General features: G+C 39.9%; 2 protein-coding genes across 3 annotated transcripts in view; one reads left to right on the plus strand and one right to left on the minus strand.

Moving 5' to 3' along the window:
• Positions 1-15,732, minus strand: part of si:dkey-247m21.3 (5-hydroxytryptamine receptor 4) — a 48,827-nt gene extending 33,095 nt beyond the window's left edge. Inside the window, exon 1 of the mRNA XM_034897320.1 lies at positions 15,561-15,732. The gene's annotated coding sequence lies outside the window, so the exon portion shown is untranslated. The remainder of the gene's footprint in view (positions 1-15,560) is intronic.
• Positions 15,733-16,299: 567 nt separating this feature from the next.
• The window catches only part of LOC117959638, a 3,177-nt gene continuing 2,293 nt past the window's right edge, over positions 16,300-17,183 (plus strand). Inside the window, exon 1 of one of the 2 annotated variants that reach the window (XM_034896891.1) lies at positions 16,300-17,158. In XM_034896891.1, coding sequence (XP_034752782.1) covers positions 16,796-17,158 — 363 coding nt within the window. In that variant the 5' untranslated portion in view covers positions 16,300-16,795. The remainder of the gene's footprint in view (positions 17,159-17,183) is intronic. The other variant, XM_034896890.1, reaches the window with a different exon arrangement.

Below are 17,183 nucleotides of genomic sequence, written 5' to 3' on the forward strand. Positions count from 1 at the left end.
TTGTTTTTTTTAAACCGAACTTCAGATAATTCGATTGACATGTGGATGGAAACTTAATGTTTACAATCTTATTTTGGAGCACTAACATTTGTTAATTAGCACTAATCACAAAGTACAGCTAAGGATGATAGGTCACAAATGCAAATATTTTCAAATTTTTTATACTCGAATCCAAAAATGTTAACCTCTTGTGGGTGCTTGAAAAAGGTATTAATTTATCCAGTAGGAACCTCAAATTTCTGTACTAAGTTTAAAAGGTACTTCATCTTATAGTTATAATTTCTGCATCAAAGTGGTGGACAGACTGACAATAGTGACTGCTTGCACGGCTAAAAATAGATTTATTATTAAAAATATAGACATTTATTATACCAAGACAAGACACAAGTAAATACAGTTTCTCAAAATCAATGACATATAAAGGTTAAAAATGAAATATTGTTAAACAGCAAAGAACCTTTCATGGGTAAAGTTGTAACGGTCTTATCAGCTTTAAGCACCTATTACCACATCTGCTGCCTCCCTGCCTTTTTATGATGGCTGTCTAGTTTTATCACACTCGAGGGTCAATATCATTTGACGGAGTGACAGCCGGCGATCATGTCAACAACTCCTACTTCCCGCAGGGAAATCACCGATTACAGTTCGTCACGTCTGAGTATCATCTAGTCCAGTAATTCTCAATGACGTGTTGTCGTGCAGAGCAGTGTAGGCTGCAGGATTATTGTACGGTGAACCATAGTTATCACTTCATTTTATCTTGACAGCACTTTTTCTTAAAAATTCTGTTCATGTTCTTATGTAAGCATCCATCAGTCTTGGCATAGAGTCATTTGACTTTTCTTAATTAAGAAAAAAGACAGTTATAGTCACAAGTCCACAGGACTGGTCTTGATTTCCTTTCTGGGACAGATATTAAAACCAAAACAAAGGTGACAAAAAAGCGTTTTCCATCAGCTGTTCCACTTCCTCGACAAGAGAAGAAAGATTATACCAAAGCCTCATTGTACTTGGCTGAGGAGCACACATAACATTCGTACACATGGGCCAGTAAAACACTGTTCTTTTTCTGAACATAGACAGATTATTAAATGCCACTTATCGCCACCACCATCTTTGGTGGACAAGTACCCACACAGATGTTTTAGCATTTTATTTATTCCCAACCAGGTGTGCATGAACCCAAGGGGATGTTTCTGGTTCTGTTTCTTAGTCATGTCTGTCTGATTCACTCATCCTGATTGAGGTTTGTGGAAAATTAGTCTATGGCTCCAACCATGGCTCTAAAATATCAGTAGCCTAACTGTGGTGTGTACTGAAACATCCATTGTGCTGTCCGTAATTGCAGGTTTCTCTGTAAGTCACCCCCTTCTGTCAGCTTTGTCTTTCTGTAAACTATATAACTTGGGGGTAAAAAAAAATGTAAAAATCGATTTAACTAGTTCAACTAATCTGAAAAAATAAAAAGGATGCTTGAGTAGAAAAAGAAAATCCACATACTTGTGTTTAGGGTTTGGTGTAACGCATATTATTTTGTATATTGTCATAATGACCAAATACAAATATTTTATCACAAAAAGATTGTCATAACACTAAACTACGACCTACAACGGGCCAACTGCACAGGACACGCAACCCACCAACCTGAGTAAATTGAAATCTGAACACATGCTGCTGTTGAAAGTGAGCAGAAAAGTTGAAATAGAAAGTGAAGTCATTATAAATGGATGACACATCCAGCTTCAGCACTCTGAGAGGTAGTAGCACAATTGCAAACTCTGATTTTAGGGTTCATGTGTTGTGAACAAAATTTGGCCGTACAAAATGTAATCCAAACAAGTCTAAAGAAAAGACAGTACAGGCAACTCAGCAATTCAAATAGTGACACTTTTTCAGGTGCCTTCAGCGTTTATTACCGACGAAAAAAGTCTCCTTTAGCGCCTCAGTCAGACCCAGACCTTTGGGGCTACACACACCTGGCCTCTAAACACTACGATAGGAGCTAGTTTCGCATTGCCAGACCTTGTTCCATAGCGCTGCGGAGAAGGGTCTGGCTAGTCCACACAGCATTATGGCATGGGAGAAAAAAGTGCTCTGGTTTATTGGCATTTCTTTAAACCAATCACAATCATCTAGAACGGTGCTAAGGCCTCTGCAAAATAGCCTCGGAAAGGAAATTGTTTTGGACGTGTGCACGTTCAAAAGTTGTTTTAGTCGTACATCTGGCAGAATTTCCGGTGGCACCTGAACAGTCCCGGAAGTTTTACGTCGCCGATATCTACTATATAAGACCTAACAAGCAACTAATTATAGCACACAGAGGCCTTAAGGGGCCCCTGACCCCTTGGGTACCTGACTCTAGTACCTGCATCCATGACTAAGACATAAAAACACTGATTATACACAGAATGAAATGAATAAATAAAATGAAATGTCAAGTTGCTACAGGAATACTTTGGCTCAACAATGATGCACAGTTTGGATGGTGTTCAGCATGCGTTGTTATTAAAACTGAGAAAAGACTAATCACTGTTTGCATCTTAAATCGTCCATAGACAAAATTGTAATAACCATTATCCACTCACACACAGAAATCATCACTTGACAACAAAACTAACACTACTCACCCTCATACTTGTTGTTCACTTGGTTACTCACGCATCGGAATCCATGGAATGAGAAAATATTTGCTCAATCTGAATTTCAACGATAGGAAAAAAAAGAAGAGAGCGAGAAAGAGAGAGTGAGCAGGAAGGGAGAGGAGCCTTGTCTTTGACAGATTGCTGCGCTTCTCCTGTGCGATGTGGGTCCAGGGAGGCGTGTTTTCACAGCTAACCGTGTCCATTTCACATCGGACTGAGACGCCGTTATACAGAACAGAATGAACTCTGGAGAGCAGGGAGCAGGCCAAGACTAGGTTGCTTTTTGTCTTTATATAAACCGTGTTTATTGTCATTATTACTACTCACGTTTTTTTTTTTATCATCATCCTTGTTGTCATCATTATTGAATATGATAGAAACTCTCCAAATATATAGTAAAACTAAATTGTACATCATGTCAGTGAAGCTGAATGAATGGCATTACTGTAAATGAAAGAGAAACAAGACTAAAAGGGCGGAGATACTTTCCGCGTTCCAAGTACCAGGACAGCTGCGGACTTGTACCTGCTGCACATGCGATTCCATTCATATTACATTTGAGAGTCTGCGTCGGGCTGGTGTTCCGTGCATTTGCGCAATTTCTTGCCAGGGGTCTTTGCATTCCTTTAAAAACTAATTATACAAATGTGGGTAACAGTGGATCGCTATAAAAACAAGCATCCATATTGTTGTTCTAATCAAATCCTTTTCTTCTTCCTCTTGGCAAACTGGCCAGAGGTGCACTAACTGGACTGGCGGGGGGAACAAGAGATGGAGCATGCACAGGCAGTCACATTCTTTTGGGCTGCATGCAGACCTCCAAACGGGTCTGCGATATAGGTCACGCGGACCAAAGCGGCCCCTCATGGACACAAGAAAGTATGAAACTGGCTTAGTTGTCAAGATATAGTTTTTATCTGATATGATCACATCCTAATCACATTATTCTTGCCTCTAACCACATCGCTTAATTTGAGTCAATGATAACAGGTCAGGACTGTTTTATGAACCGGATATCAGCCTCCAACTCTTAAGGGGTGTACCATGAGGTCAGTGAGAAGACGCTGAGATGTCCTCAAGATACTAAAGTACATTTCTTTTTTATTTGAAAACTTCATCAGTCTAAGTTTTTTTTAACATTTATATCAGGATTTGAGTTTGAGTTGTCTCCTTCTGTGGGAGAACATTCACATTTTCCTGATTTTGAAAATTGTTTTCCCCTTCTGTAATTCTGTTTCAAATCATTTTCTGGCACCGCATTAAGCACTGGAGTGTGGATGTGACCTACAAAAAAAGAGGTTATTGCACTTAATGCAACACACAAACCTGCACACACACTAGCAAAATTACACTACATAATAATTTCCAGCAAGTGACCAGAAATCTAGACAAGAATAATTTGCAATGTGCTGCCTGCTTGACGACGTGCCCACAAGTGTGTGCTGAGGTGCTTTTTGATGCAACAAAACTCTAAAAGTAAAATCATAATTATTTGATTACACTGTAGTGTGTTGTGACCATTGTATCACTGTTAACACAACAATTCAGCAAATTGTCTTCAACACTCAGCCTCTTTTTTTTGTTGTCAAGTGGGAAATAAATACTTCTCACATTATCTCACACCTCACATTATGAGAGGGCTGTGTGTGTGTGTGTGTGTGTGTGTGTGTGTGTGTGTGTGTGTGTGTGTGTGTACACACGTGTACGTGTACACACGTGTACGCGCCCGCTTGCCAAGGACACTATAAGGTATCATGCTCTGCAGCCTCTCGTCCTGTAATTTTAAATGTTTGAGTAAGGAAGGGTGGCTCTTAAATAAACTGCTGCCGGGGCAGATGCCCTCACCTGAGGCCCTGCTGTAAAGTATGTAGTGTTTGTGAAGTAGCTGCTGATCAGTGTTGATATACATCACAAGACGGGATTAAAACATGAATTTAAATAAAATAATACCAGAAATCCCACGGTCGTAAGTGAATTGATTATACTCCCCTGTGCAGCCAAAGTCAATATATTGTATGTGTATGTAGCATATTTTTCTGTGACGTAGACCTGCACTGTTGTCAAAAAGATAATTGAAAACACATCTATGAGCCAAACTGTTGCACTGGGTGACATGCTCATTAGACATAGGCACAGTAGTTTTATTTGAGTCAGTCCCAAATTCACCATTCTGGGGCCGTAACAACTCACCAAAGCACCTAATGTGTTTTATTCCGCCATTAAAAATAGTCCCCAACTTTAAAAAAAAATATTAAAGTACTGATGAAAGGTGAAGATGTACAGTTTGTATTTAGTAGGCACCAATAGACTTATACAAAGGACAATAGACTCATTAGATATACTGTTAGATATGGCAATTGTTAAATGGGATTCACACATAATATCCTTGAAGAGAAAATACACGAACAGTATCTATTATAACTAAACTCTTTTAATTTACTCAGTTCCACTTTCCCAGAAACAGTACACTTGTAATTAATTTTTGTGAATCTGGGCAAGACAGTTGTTCTGGAGAGCTGCATTGCATTGTGGTCTACTTTGCTGCTGTGGTCTTTCCTTTTCTTCTACAATGAATCTTACACTTCATGATGGCATTTTTCATTTAGGTATGTCAGTAGTTTTGGAGTGTGCCTTTAAACATTTGCCAATGGATGGCATGATTACTCAACGAGGGAGGTGTTGTTTACTCATATTTTAGGACCTGCAATCAACTAAGCTTATTTTTCCAAATGCATTTGGAGTCTCCCTTGGAAACCCAGTGTGTTTGTGCTTAAGGATTATGTTTGGCTTTAAGCCATCCACACACCCTGAACAAGTTTAAATTAAGATAATCGTGGAGCTGCTAACTAGTCTCCAACTGTGAGAAACCACAGGTGTCACTAAATGGACCAGGACTGTCACTTTAATATTAAATATCACCACTCTTCTGCACTTTATTAAAAAGAGAATCTGATCCTTGAACTTTAAGGGTAACTTTTGTTTTTTTGACCTGGACCCTATTTTCCTATGTTTTTGTGTCTATGTGACTAATGGGAACAACAATCTTTGACATTGGTCCAGTATTAAGCAAGAATGTTGCAGTCGGCAGTCAGTGAAACAAGCTACAATATAAGTTCATATGGCAATTGTGCAGCTTCTCTTTACGTTCACAAAAGTGCTTGTTTTGCCACTGACAAACTTAGATTAATATTCTACGTGTCTGACAACATTATGGAAAGGATTTTTAAGGACAAACCTTTTGTTAAAGAGTAAGATCTTTTTTTAAACATAAAAACATCCGTGAAATTGCACTCGCTAAAGCCACCAGACTCCATGTGAATAAATAGTAATTTAAGCATCGTAAAATACACTTTATTCAAAGTGAACAGAAAGAAAACAAAATGATCAAAAGTCGTGTTGGGTCGCCTTTCTACTTTTCAGACAATTTCAACTCTAGTTTTGGTTAAATTAAACACATAGAATACCGATTGGTAAGATGAAGGCTGGGGGTGTGGACTTGCTCGTTTGAAGCCATGATGTCTCTCTGTCATGAGTCTTTATGAGGTCATAAGGGGCAAGATTCTAAATCGGCCCATCTGAGCTTTCGTTTTCTCAGAGGCAGAGCCGGATACTCAGGGCTCGGTTCACAACTATTGCCATTTCTAGCCACTGGGGGACGATAGGCAGAGTGGGGGAACGCATATTAATGTTAAAAAAACTCATGAAGTGAAATTTTCATGCCATGGGACCTTTAAAGATGTTTTTAAAATACCTATCTCTGTGGGGATCCCTTCCATAATGTTGTCAGATACTTTTAATTACAATCTGAGCCTGTTGGTAGCAAAAACAGCCCATTTAGTGGACATACTGTAAGTGACTGTGCACGATGGCCATAAGATTACAGGATTGTATCCCAGTCTGCGGCTGCTGGACACTGCTTTCTCGCTTAATACTGGACCAATTTCAAAAATTGCTGTTCCCATCAGTCACTTACACACAAAAACATTGGAAAATAGGGTCCAGCTTTAAAGAAAGAAAAAAACTGTAAGAGTTCAGAAGCTCTTCACCTCGACTTAATTGGAGCTATAAAGATGACAAAAATATGTTGCCACTATTTTTACGACTGCGTAACTTAAGAGTGCAAAAAGAAGAAAGTAGAAGCTCTGTCAGTTTAACTCGGCAATGATCAGCCCAAAGCGAAAAACACCATCTGTCATTCACACACGCACGCACACGCACGCACTGAGCCAAGGAGTTTTAATTCTACAATATTATGTTGACTGAAAGCAGCAGAAGGAAACAGAGAAACTGGAGAAATGGCAAAACCTGTAAAGTTAGCTCAAGGTCCAATTGTTTTGGGCACCATTCAAAAGCATAACTAACTCCCCACCATCAGCAGGAGCCAGCACACCAACACACAAACACTTTTCTCTGGTTGGGTTGGAAAGACCTCTTCTGTTGAACTATGTAACACTAAACTCTCTACGGCAAACAATACACATTCAATTCTTAAATCTGCGATGGGAACAGCATTTAGAGTGTACTAAATGTAACTAGAACCCTCCGTGGAAAAACGATGTTGCTAAGCACTTGTCAATGCCGCTGTGTTTTTTTCACTGCAGTGCCTAGGGGTCTCAGGATTCTCTGTTGATAAAGGTTCCATAGATTACGTTGTTTTCTTTGTCGGTATCTCCGCGATGGCTAACACGGCGGATGCTAAAATAGCAATGCTCATGCTGGCAACACATTTCCAGTGTCGCAAGTTACTTGAAAATGTAATCACTTAGGCTACTCATTAACATTATATAGGCTATTACTGTAGTCACAATAAAAAAAAAATGTACTTGGCTAATTACTCAACAGCCGAAGTAATTATTTACATTAGGCTACTTGTTATTTTTGTCACTCAGCTGTCTGCTCTGTCCACGGTGCATTCAAGCACCTCAAAGCCTCACACGCACACCTCAAATCTTCTGTATTTAACGTGTAGAAATATAAAACCAGACATGTGGTTTAAAAAGCAGCAAGCCTACAGTTTGGAAGTGACCATCATCAGCTAGTTTAACCTTACCCTTGGCCTAGTCTCGCATTCCCAGACCTTCCTCCACAGCGCTGGTGGGTTTTATGAACTACCAGTCAGTGTAACAAGCAGCTGAATAACAAGGTAACATCTGGACACATGTTCTCCAGTTTAAAGGACTATATTTCGCAGCTAAAATAAAGATTGGTTATTTTTTGGGCTGAAGAACAAATTTCCCCAGCTTCTGTAACACTATTTTCCAAGATGGTTTACCAGAACTGAAAGCTGGGCCATACATTAGTGTCAGAAAAGAGCCACTTCTGGAAGGCTGCATCACTAATAGGACAGAATAATGCTGATAATACGCCCTCCTTGATTCAGTATAAAACTGTTTACAGTTTTGAGCACTGGAGCAAAACCTATAACATAAATGACTTAACATCATCTACAATCTTAACAGTTTGTTAACATGATTGGATCTGATTATACTGTATTTTGTCTTTACATGGACCCCCATAAGAGTAGTTGTTTTCCAGGTAACACCTATCTTAAATAAACAACAAAAAGCAACAAGTCTTTTATGTTCAGAAGTCGGCTTTACACTCTCTGTGCAATGAAATTGCCTCTTCAACAAGGTTGAACTAAAACCTAAAACAATCAATGTCATCCGCAATTACTGAATATTTTAAAAAACGCTTCGTTTATCCTCATTCTGACTTTTCCATGCACTCACAGGATGCACTAAATCACACACTAGCCTGCTGCACGCGTGGCTATAGCAAGCTGAAACTCTGAGCATCCAGAGCGTGTCCTCTGGATAAAGCTGTGTAGGTGAGGGTAATGGGTTGTTAGCAGGTAACTCGTCACAGTAAAGGTGCCAGCTCACTGAATGAAGGGAGTTAACAGAGAATGACCGCAGAATAGGGGTTGGCAGTAGCTCAGTCTGTAGGGAGTTGGTTTATGTCCACGGTCGGACCAAAATACGGAGTGCGGACTGGTGGCTGGAGAGATGCCAGTTCACCTCCTGGGCACTGCCAAGGTGCTCTTGAGACACCAAACCCCCCCACCCGCTCAGGGCACTGGTCCAACAGCCCACTCACTCTGGCATCTCGCCATTAGTGCATGTAAAGGACCTGAGCATGTGTACTGTGTGTAATTACGAGTGTAAATTGTAAATTCCCCATAGGGGATCAATAAAGAGTGTGAATTAAAATTCTTAAAAATATATAATAAAATCTTAAAAATGTAATTAAATGAATGAAGTGAATGCATGGAAGCACACACAAAGTTATATGAGCACAAATACAAAAGACAGGCATCCGTTGGAAATAAAGCCTCCACCCGGGGCCATCACCCGTTGTGTTAGTTAGGAATGATCAGTTTTCATCTTTCTCATAGCACCACTGTCCACATCAATATCTCTTCTACACACACGCTGCTGGGAAATCCTGCTTAAAATACGCTCAGGGAAGCAATTATATGGCAACCAAAAACAAAGAAAATGTTGTCAGTTAGACTTCGTTAATTCATTCTCAGATGTTTAATGGTTAACTTGATGCTTTTTGCATAGCCCCCTTTCCAACATACAGTAAAAAATTTCAATTTTTCAAGGAAGACTCCGATCCACACATACAGTTTTTGGTCACGGCAATTTGACTATTGATAACATTTAACTGAAAAGTTTTGTTCAGCTCCAATGAATGTGCAACAAACTGCATCCGAGTAACATCGCCTCATCTCACACCATCTCATCCTCACGGGTGAAAAAAGGAGGAAAATCATCCATGTTTCGCTAGAAAAAAAACAACCTTACCCTGTCTTGCTTTTACGGCTTCCTTTATTCTTCTCTCTCCAGAGCTACATCAGCTGGCAGAGAAGTGCAAAATAAAGCCAGGCCAAAAGAGAGATGATACATCTGAATTCAAGTAATTTCATAATCCAAACTCAAACTTCAAAAAATAGAATGTGAACATCTTTATACAGTACTACAAATACATATATACATAGCACGCATACCAAATATGAAGGTCTATGATAAATGTATTTATTTATTATAGGCCGATTTGGCTGGCATTGTCAGAGTACCAGCCATAAATTGTATGTAAGTGTATGGTCAGTGGTTGCAAGCAAAGTGAAGTGGGTGTAAATAACATGTCTGCCGTCAATGTAGAGACTTAAAAATACACTTTAATCAGAAAGATATTGTAACAGACCACTTATTGAAAGTTTTGTATCAACTTTGATTTAACGGGTAAACACGTGTTATGGATGCTAAAGTAACACCTATACAATCACACACCGTTCCCTTGTCTGTTTTTTCTTGTTATTTCCATATTTTCAATCGTTATTTCACTCAACCACATTATTGTTGATGATTAAACGTGCGGGCACTGTCATTCCCTGCAGTCAGTGCAGGTCCCATCACTGCAGTTTAGGTGTGTGATGCTTCTGAGCTCGAGTGGAGCAGCTGGTTTCTGATACAATGTGGCCTTAATGTCTTCTCTGATTGTCCACAATTGTAATTCCACAGAAGTACCTTTGGAACACAGCTGTGATTCCACACCGCTGTCTGATACATTGACCTGGGAAAATGTTGCTTGTAGACATATTTAGTCTGAGGGAGGAGTTGTGCCGCTGATGCATTGTTCTCGGATACCATAACATATCTCAGCTCATCAAGACAAACCATGAAAAGAGTCTGGAAGGCACAAATGTAAAATAAAACTGTGAAATACTGTATTGAACACTGTGTAAGACCAAAACAAGAAGCTTGTTGTTGACAGCGCTGTGTGGAATTTACTACTGCCCATACAATAACTTTTCTCTCATAACCAAGAGGCAAAAAGTATAGACGGATATGTTGCTTTGGGTGAGGTCACATTGATAATGAATAAGGCCTAGCTAGCTCTAGGAATCAGGCTAATGAGTTGGCCCTGGTACAGACAGCCCAAAATTAGCCTGAAGGTGGTGGCTCTCTCCTATATGTCTACAGGGAGTGGCTAATAAGGACAGGACAGTAGACGAGAGCAGGGACAAGAATTTAACTGTTTCTGGTAAACGCAAATGCCAGGGCTGATCCCCCAAATCACTTTTTCTGTGAATAATATACTGTTCTACCTTCATTTGCCAGCAGCAGGTTGCTTGAGTACATGGACTGTCTCTCAACACCAGTCTGTTTCACCTGCGCCTACAGATGTTCATACCTTGGAAGTGGCCTAGACTATCAGGCTGCTTATAGCGGACAGCCAGTGTTGGAATTGCATCTTGCTTTTGGCTTTCATGTTTTTCAGTGAGGCAGGAGTGCTCATTTTCTCTTAAGATAATAAAAAAACAGATTTACAATTTATCCAGATTTAACTTTTTATGCAATGACAGTTTTTTTCATAAATTGCCTTTTTATTTATTTTGTCTCTTTTCCAGATGTTACCAGAGGTTATACACTGGAACTATTTATTCCTGAGGAACAGCGTAAGGGCAGATGAACAACGAGGATCTTTAGGTTCTTATTCTCAGTGCTGAATACGACCAATGCTCTGTGTTTAAAGGATTACACGGTGTGGACTCAATATAATATGCATTTATTTTCACATGTGGACAAGCCAAAAGAGGTTGGCAAGCAAATGCTGATTTAGACCAGATTTACTGGGAATATGAGACGAGGTCAAGGATAAGCAACAAGAGTGAATTATTACCAGAGAGTCAGTAATACGTCCAATGTCATTAATTAAGATTTCTCAGGGTTTGAACATTGGTGGAAACATTTGGGATATTGTAAGTACATGTAACTATAGTCGTTTATTGACATTTTAATGCCGAAATATTACAAAAATTGACACCACTTTATCGTATTGTATTGAAAGCATTACATCCCGTGTAGTCTCGCTTTGCCCGACCTTCCTCCACAGCGCTGCGGAGGAAGGTCTGGCTAGCCCAAACATCATTCCGGGATGGGAGAAAATCATGCTGTGGTTTATTGCATTTTTCTTAAATCAATCACAATCATCATGGGCGGCGCTAAGTGGTACATCCTAAATCGGATCTGCTTGAGTGATCAACGTAGATAGGTTTAGGCAAGGGGGGGGGGGGGTCGGTTAGTATTAGGGTAAGAATACCAGGGTAGGGTAATCAGAGGGAGAATAAGACCAGCCACGAGAAACGTTTTGTGACGTCAACAAATCTAGCGGATCTGATCCAGCATCTACCGCGCAAAACTTGTCACAGAGCCGCTGCACAATGGCTTCAGGAAGGAACTGGTTTTAAGGGAACATGTACGTACGTCGTGCAACGGAAAATTTAGATTGGACAGATAGTCTAGCTAGCTGTCTCAATTTACCCTGCAGAGATCTGAGGAGCAGTTAACCACAGTCCTCATAAATCTGAGTTTAAAATTCTAACCCAAAGAAAGGGAACATGCACCCGGCGGAATTTCCAGCAGCACCAGACCAACCTTGGAAGTGAAAGGTCAAGGACATAGTTTACATCCCGTGTAATAGCTTAGACAATACGCCAGTCTTACTAAATATAAGTAATCTCGTCTTAATATCTGTTATACGTTATATTGCAGCCAAAACTGCAGGCAAACAATCAGAACTAAAGGAGTGGGCAGATGGTTATCAAGTTGAGCTTCCATTTCATTTCATTATATTTTGATTAAATGGGAAACATATCAAGAGAGATCAGTGAAAAAGACCCTAAATCCACTGTGCCATTCACTAGCCAGATAAACGTTTATCCAAGCTTGCCTTATCTTTTATGAAAACAACATTTCACTAAACGATCTCTGCTCACTACTACAATATTGTGTGACATGCATTTGTATGAATTGAAGCCAACATTTTTAAATTTGGTAAGTTAAAGATAACTTAATGCAGTTACACTCTTACAACACAAGGCAAAGAGTAGAAAGATAATAAAAGCTTAAAAACACTACGTCAGATGTTTGCTACTCTTTCCACATGATTTCTTCAACTATAGGACATTATGCGCTTTCTACAACTTTTAACTGCTATATCACTTAATCTCATGGTTGTGCAGTGCCATTGCAGTAGTTTGCAGTCAATTAAAAACGTAATCAATGGAAAAGCCCCCAGATATACAGCAGCAGCCTGATCCTGCTGAAGGGTATTTGCATCAGTAGATGGCGAGTGGATGTGTGTGTGTGTGCATGAGCATCTGTGTGGATACGCTAATAAGTGACAGTGTGCGGTTCATGTTCCTAATAAACAAACTATACTGTAACAAGGACGGAGAAATTGCGGCACGTCAGCACCGAAATGTCAGCAATCAGTTGACTGTGTTCGGGTTAATTGAATAACAGCAGACCTTTTCATGTGTCCGGTCAGCCAGCAAACATTTTTTTGAGGCATTGACGCGAAACAAACTCTTCAAACTAAGCTTTCTGTGGAAGTCTCAGCAAGTCAGCAGACCCAACAATGACTAGGCAGATGCCCCTGGTCTTTTTGTATCCACTGCTGATACAGAGACCCTAAATCACGCCTTTGTATCAATCAAACTGAATTATTGTAACGTTTTGCTGTCAGGCCTGCCACGTGCTAGTACTAGAAGTCTTCAAATGATTCGTCTAGTACTCTGCAGCTAGAATCTAAATCTAACTAAAACTTAAAATTGACAATATTTTTCATAAGCTCCCTGTCCATCACAGATCAGACTTTAAGGTGCTCCTGATGACAAACTAAATTGTACATTGTAACGCCCCTTTTCTATGTGTTTGATCTCCTTAAAACTTGTACTCCACTCACACTCTCAGAATATAGGCCTCCTTCCTCTGGACTAACCTCCCTGTGGATATCAGACACTCTGCTAAGGCCTTTAAACAAAACAAAAAAGGTTTTTTTGCCTTAAATTTGCAACGTATGTAATGTAATACTGACAACTTGCGCTTAAAATAGTTACTACAGCACAAATTAAAAATACTGGAGACAGTCGTCTCTCCCGCGCCCTCCTCCCCAGACTCAAAGTTCAAGGAGGTTGCGAGGTTGAGCCTGCAGCATCTGTTGCTAGACGCTTGTCTAACATAGCCAGACATTACTTCACAGCACAGCGGTGTAGCTAACGTTAGAGGCTTGCTATACTGACAGTCGTAAAAGCCCGTGCTCAAGCGGAGCTCTGTACCAAATTGACAGGCACTCATTTTCGGCTTAGAATTACAGTAGGAACCACTGAAAACACAACAACCTCGCCGTCCTCTCCACCCGACAGACGTGCACAATTCTTCAGCTTAGAATTACGGTAGGAACCGCTAAAAATAACCCTAGCTTGCTTAGAATTACAGCAACAATTGCTTAACACACTGCAAATTCACAGTCCTCTCATCCCGATTTACAGCCCCCTTCTCTTGGCTTAACGTAACTCACCGTTATAGCCTACACGTTGTAAACAGCCTGGTCCTCCGGTAACGCTAGCCGTTAGCAGGGTTAGCAATGGCTGTCTCAATTGTTTTCGCAAGTAGCAAACTTGAGATGCCCTTTTCTTGTAGCTGTGATAAATTACCCATTAATATCAAAACGTTACGCACTACAGCTTAACTTTTAAATAATTGCTTATAATGAATTATCCGGCTTAATGTATGATTTAAGTCAAGTAGTTATAGTCCTAGTTTGTCATGCCAACAACAATAATGTAAACAGCTGAAAGCCACTTTATCTGAAAAATACCTACTGCTTTTGTCCCACACAGCTGTGTGTCTCTCTCTCTCTCTCTCTCTCTCTCTCTCTCTCTCTCTCTCTCTCTCTCTCTGCTGGTTTCATTTTCCTATCTGTGTTAATCATGTGCTTCAGTTTTGCCACTTGTGTTTGTGTAGTCTGTCCTCTTTCATGGATGCATGAAGCTGAGGAGGTGTTGCGGCTCAGGCTCTAGCTGTTTCTAGACACCAGGAAGCTAACATGACAACCTGCCGAATCCAATTTTCTGAATCTATTTTTACATTCTGTGTAGGCCTATATGTTTTGTTATTTGCAACTTTTGTTATGTTGCCTTTTTAACTATTGCATCAGATCTAATTTATTGTTAACCCCTCCATACTCTCCACCAGACACACCTGTCATGAAGCAAATGATTAAGATCTAAAGTTCAGCTAAAGTTTAAACACTTAGTCTGGGGTCGAGTGTATATGAAATTGTACAAAATATAAAACAAAACACAATCTGTCTTTATTTATGCAAATGATGTGCCTGTAGCCCATTAACTTCTGCTCCTGTGCACCAATTAACGCTTTATTTATTAAAAAGACTAACCTTAATCCACTAGAATATGTCTGTATACTTTATTCTGTCTGTATAAAAAAGTCTTGACAATTGTACGTTTATATTTTTGTGGTTGAAAGAAAATAACAAAACATAGCATTACGTGGTAAAATCAGGAACATCTGCTATCATAATTTAAACTCTACAACAAATAGTAGTAATTGAGCCTAGAATCAAGTAGTGAATGATAATAACTAAATGATGAACAGTCCAAATGAACTGTATTGCATTTGATGACTGCAGATTAATCAAGCAGAAGGATAGAAACAAGATTGATTCACCAGAAAAATAACCTGCTGTCATACCACTGTCAATAAATGAATGTGACCCTGACGATTAAAAAGATGTAAAACTCTTGGTTGGCGATAATAGACACAGTGAACTGTCACTGTGAGCACAGTAAACTGTCTCTTGCTAGAGAAACCAGTTAAGTCCAATTTTCACTTGTTTCTTCTTAAAGAGTAGTTTACTTAGCCTTATCATATTGTCATCGTCTGAACAGTAGCCAGTGTGTCTCAAGTTGAACTCGACGCAGTAAAAACAACAACTTTAGCATCCTAAATTGGAACTCCTTTCACAAAACGTTGCTTCTACTAGCCAACCTTCTTTCTTCTTCTTTATGTCAAACTCTGTCAACAATTCATGGAACCTGCTCACCTGTGCCGGGCTCCTCGTGTCCGTCTCTCCGATCCACGCGCCCCAGACCGTGCGGGTGTCTCTCATATTCCAGCTGGAAAGAAGAGAGGAAAAGAAAAGAATAACTGCCACGGACTAGGGGAGAAGGTCGGGATCTGCACGAGCAGCAGATGGGTGACACTGGGCAACAGTCCGCCTCCCACCTTTGAGAGAGAGAGAGAGAGAGAGAGAGAGAGAGAGAGAGAGAGAGAGAGAGAGAGAGGTGATCGATGCCGCCATCGTGTGGCTTTAATGCAATGAGGCAGAGGATACGCCGTTCGAACACACCTACTGACCCAAAATACGAACTGACCCAAAATAAAATGTAGATTGATCCATTTCCACAACAAAGCCATATGATCTTCTTTGTGGGGTTCAGGCTGCATCTGAAAAATCTCTCTCTCTTTCTCTCGTAATCGTGTTTATTAGGTAGGCCTAGTAGTAGTATTGTAGTTGTCTGTAAGATAGGCTAGCCACAGGCCCCATCATGAGTGGAAATAATAAGGGAACTAAATATTAATGTAAATCACATTATGAAATTAAAGTCTGTTTATTTATTTATTTATTAAAATAAATGGCGATCCATGGGCTACCCTTTAGGCTGTTAGTTTTATAAGGATGGTCAACCAAGCTTGCTATAAATGGTGGCTAATAACTACAACACTGTAGGCTACTAGGCTAGATAGAGCTAGAACAAAAACGACAATGAACAAACTTTTTCTTGGTGTTTTATTTAGAAAAAAGGATTCTTTGATTTCAGACATAAGAAGAGATGACAGTGAAGGCTCATGCACCATGTCTTTTGGACATGTTCCTAAATTCAGCCTACATAAAAAGACAAGAACATTATTTATAAAACTCAAACCGACTCAAATGCTCAAATGCCTTCAGCTAAAAACAACAATAGAGCGGTCAGAGAGTGCGACTGGTGCCTAGCAACGGTTGCTAAGCGGCAGTCGTTGTTTGGGGGCGGAGCTTATCTGGAACTTCTTTCTGATCTGACATCAGGTTCGATAATGCTTTTCATCATGAATGACATGACATGACGTCATGACATTATTCCTATAAGACAGATTCAGACATTAAGGAAAATCATTCTATACTTTGGTTTACTCTACATAGGTTTACTTATATCTGCTCAAAAAGCTTCTGACAAACCAGAACCTGTAAAACAAGACAAGACATTCAGAAAACGTAGCCTATCTAATACAATCACCATGACTGAGATGGAAAGTACCCGGACCGAGGAGATATTGAAGATCACAGTGGAAGATATACGTCCAGTGGTTGAGTCCTTTTTTAAAGGGATGACATTGGAACAGCAGCGATTGTTGGTGCAAGGTGCACCTGATGATGGCACATCAATATTGTTGGCAGAGATGATTTTGGACCTAATAGCACTAGTGTCTAAATCCATTTTGGCAACTCTGCAGAATAAATACAGCCAAATGATCTCTGAGGAGTGTGTTCGGTCCAGTCTGGGAAACACACTTCCTCTGACTTTTGCTGAAATTCTTCAAGTAAAAAACCCGGTCCACTGTGACAGCTCAACTAGATTAAACAACATGTTTGTTAGAGAGGTTGCACAAAGCATTAACTCTGCTA

The sequence above is a fragment of the Etheostoma cragini genome, chromosome 16 (assembly GCF_013103735.1).
Source record: "Etheostoma cragini isolate CJK2018 chromosome 16, CSU_Ecrag_1.0, whole genome shotgun sequence".
In the NCBI taxonomy this organism is placed as follows: domain Eukaryota; kingdom Metazoa; phylum Chordata; class Actinopteri; order Perciformes; family Percidae; genus Etheostoma; species Etheostoma cragini.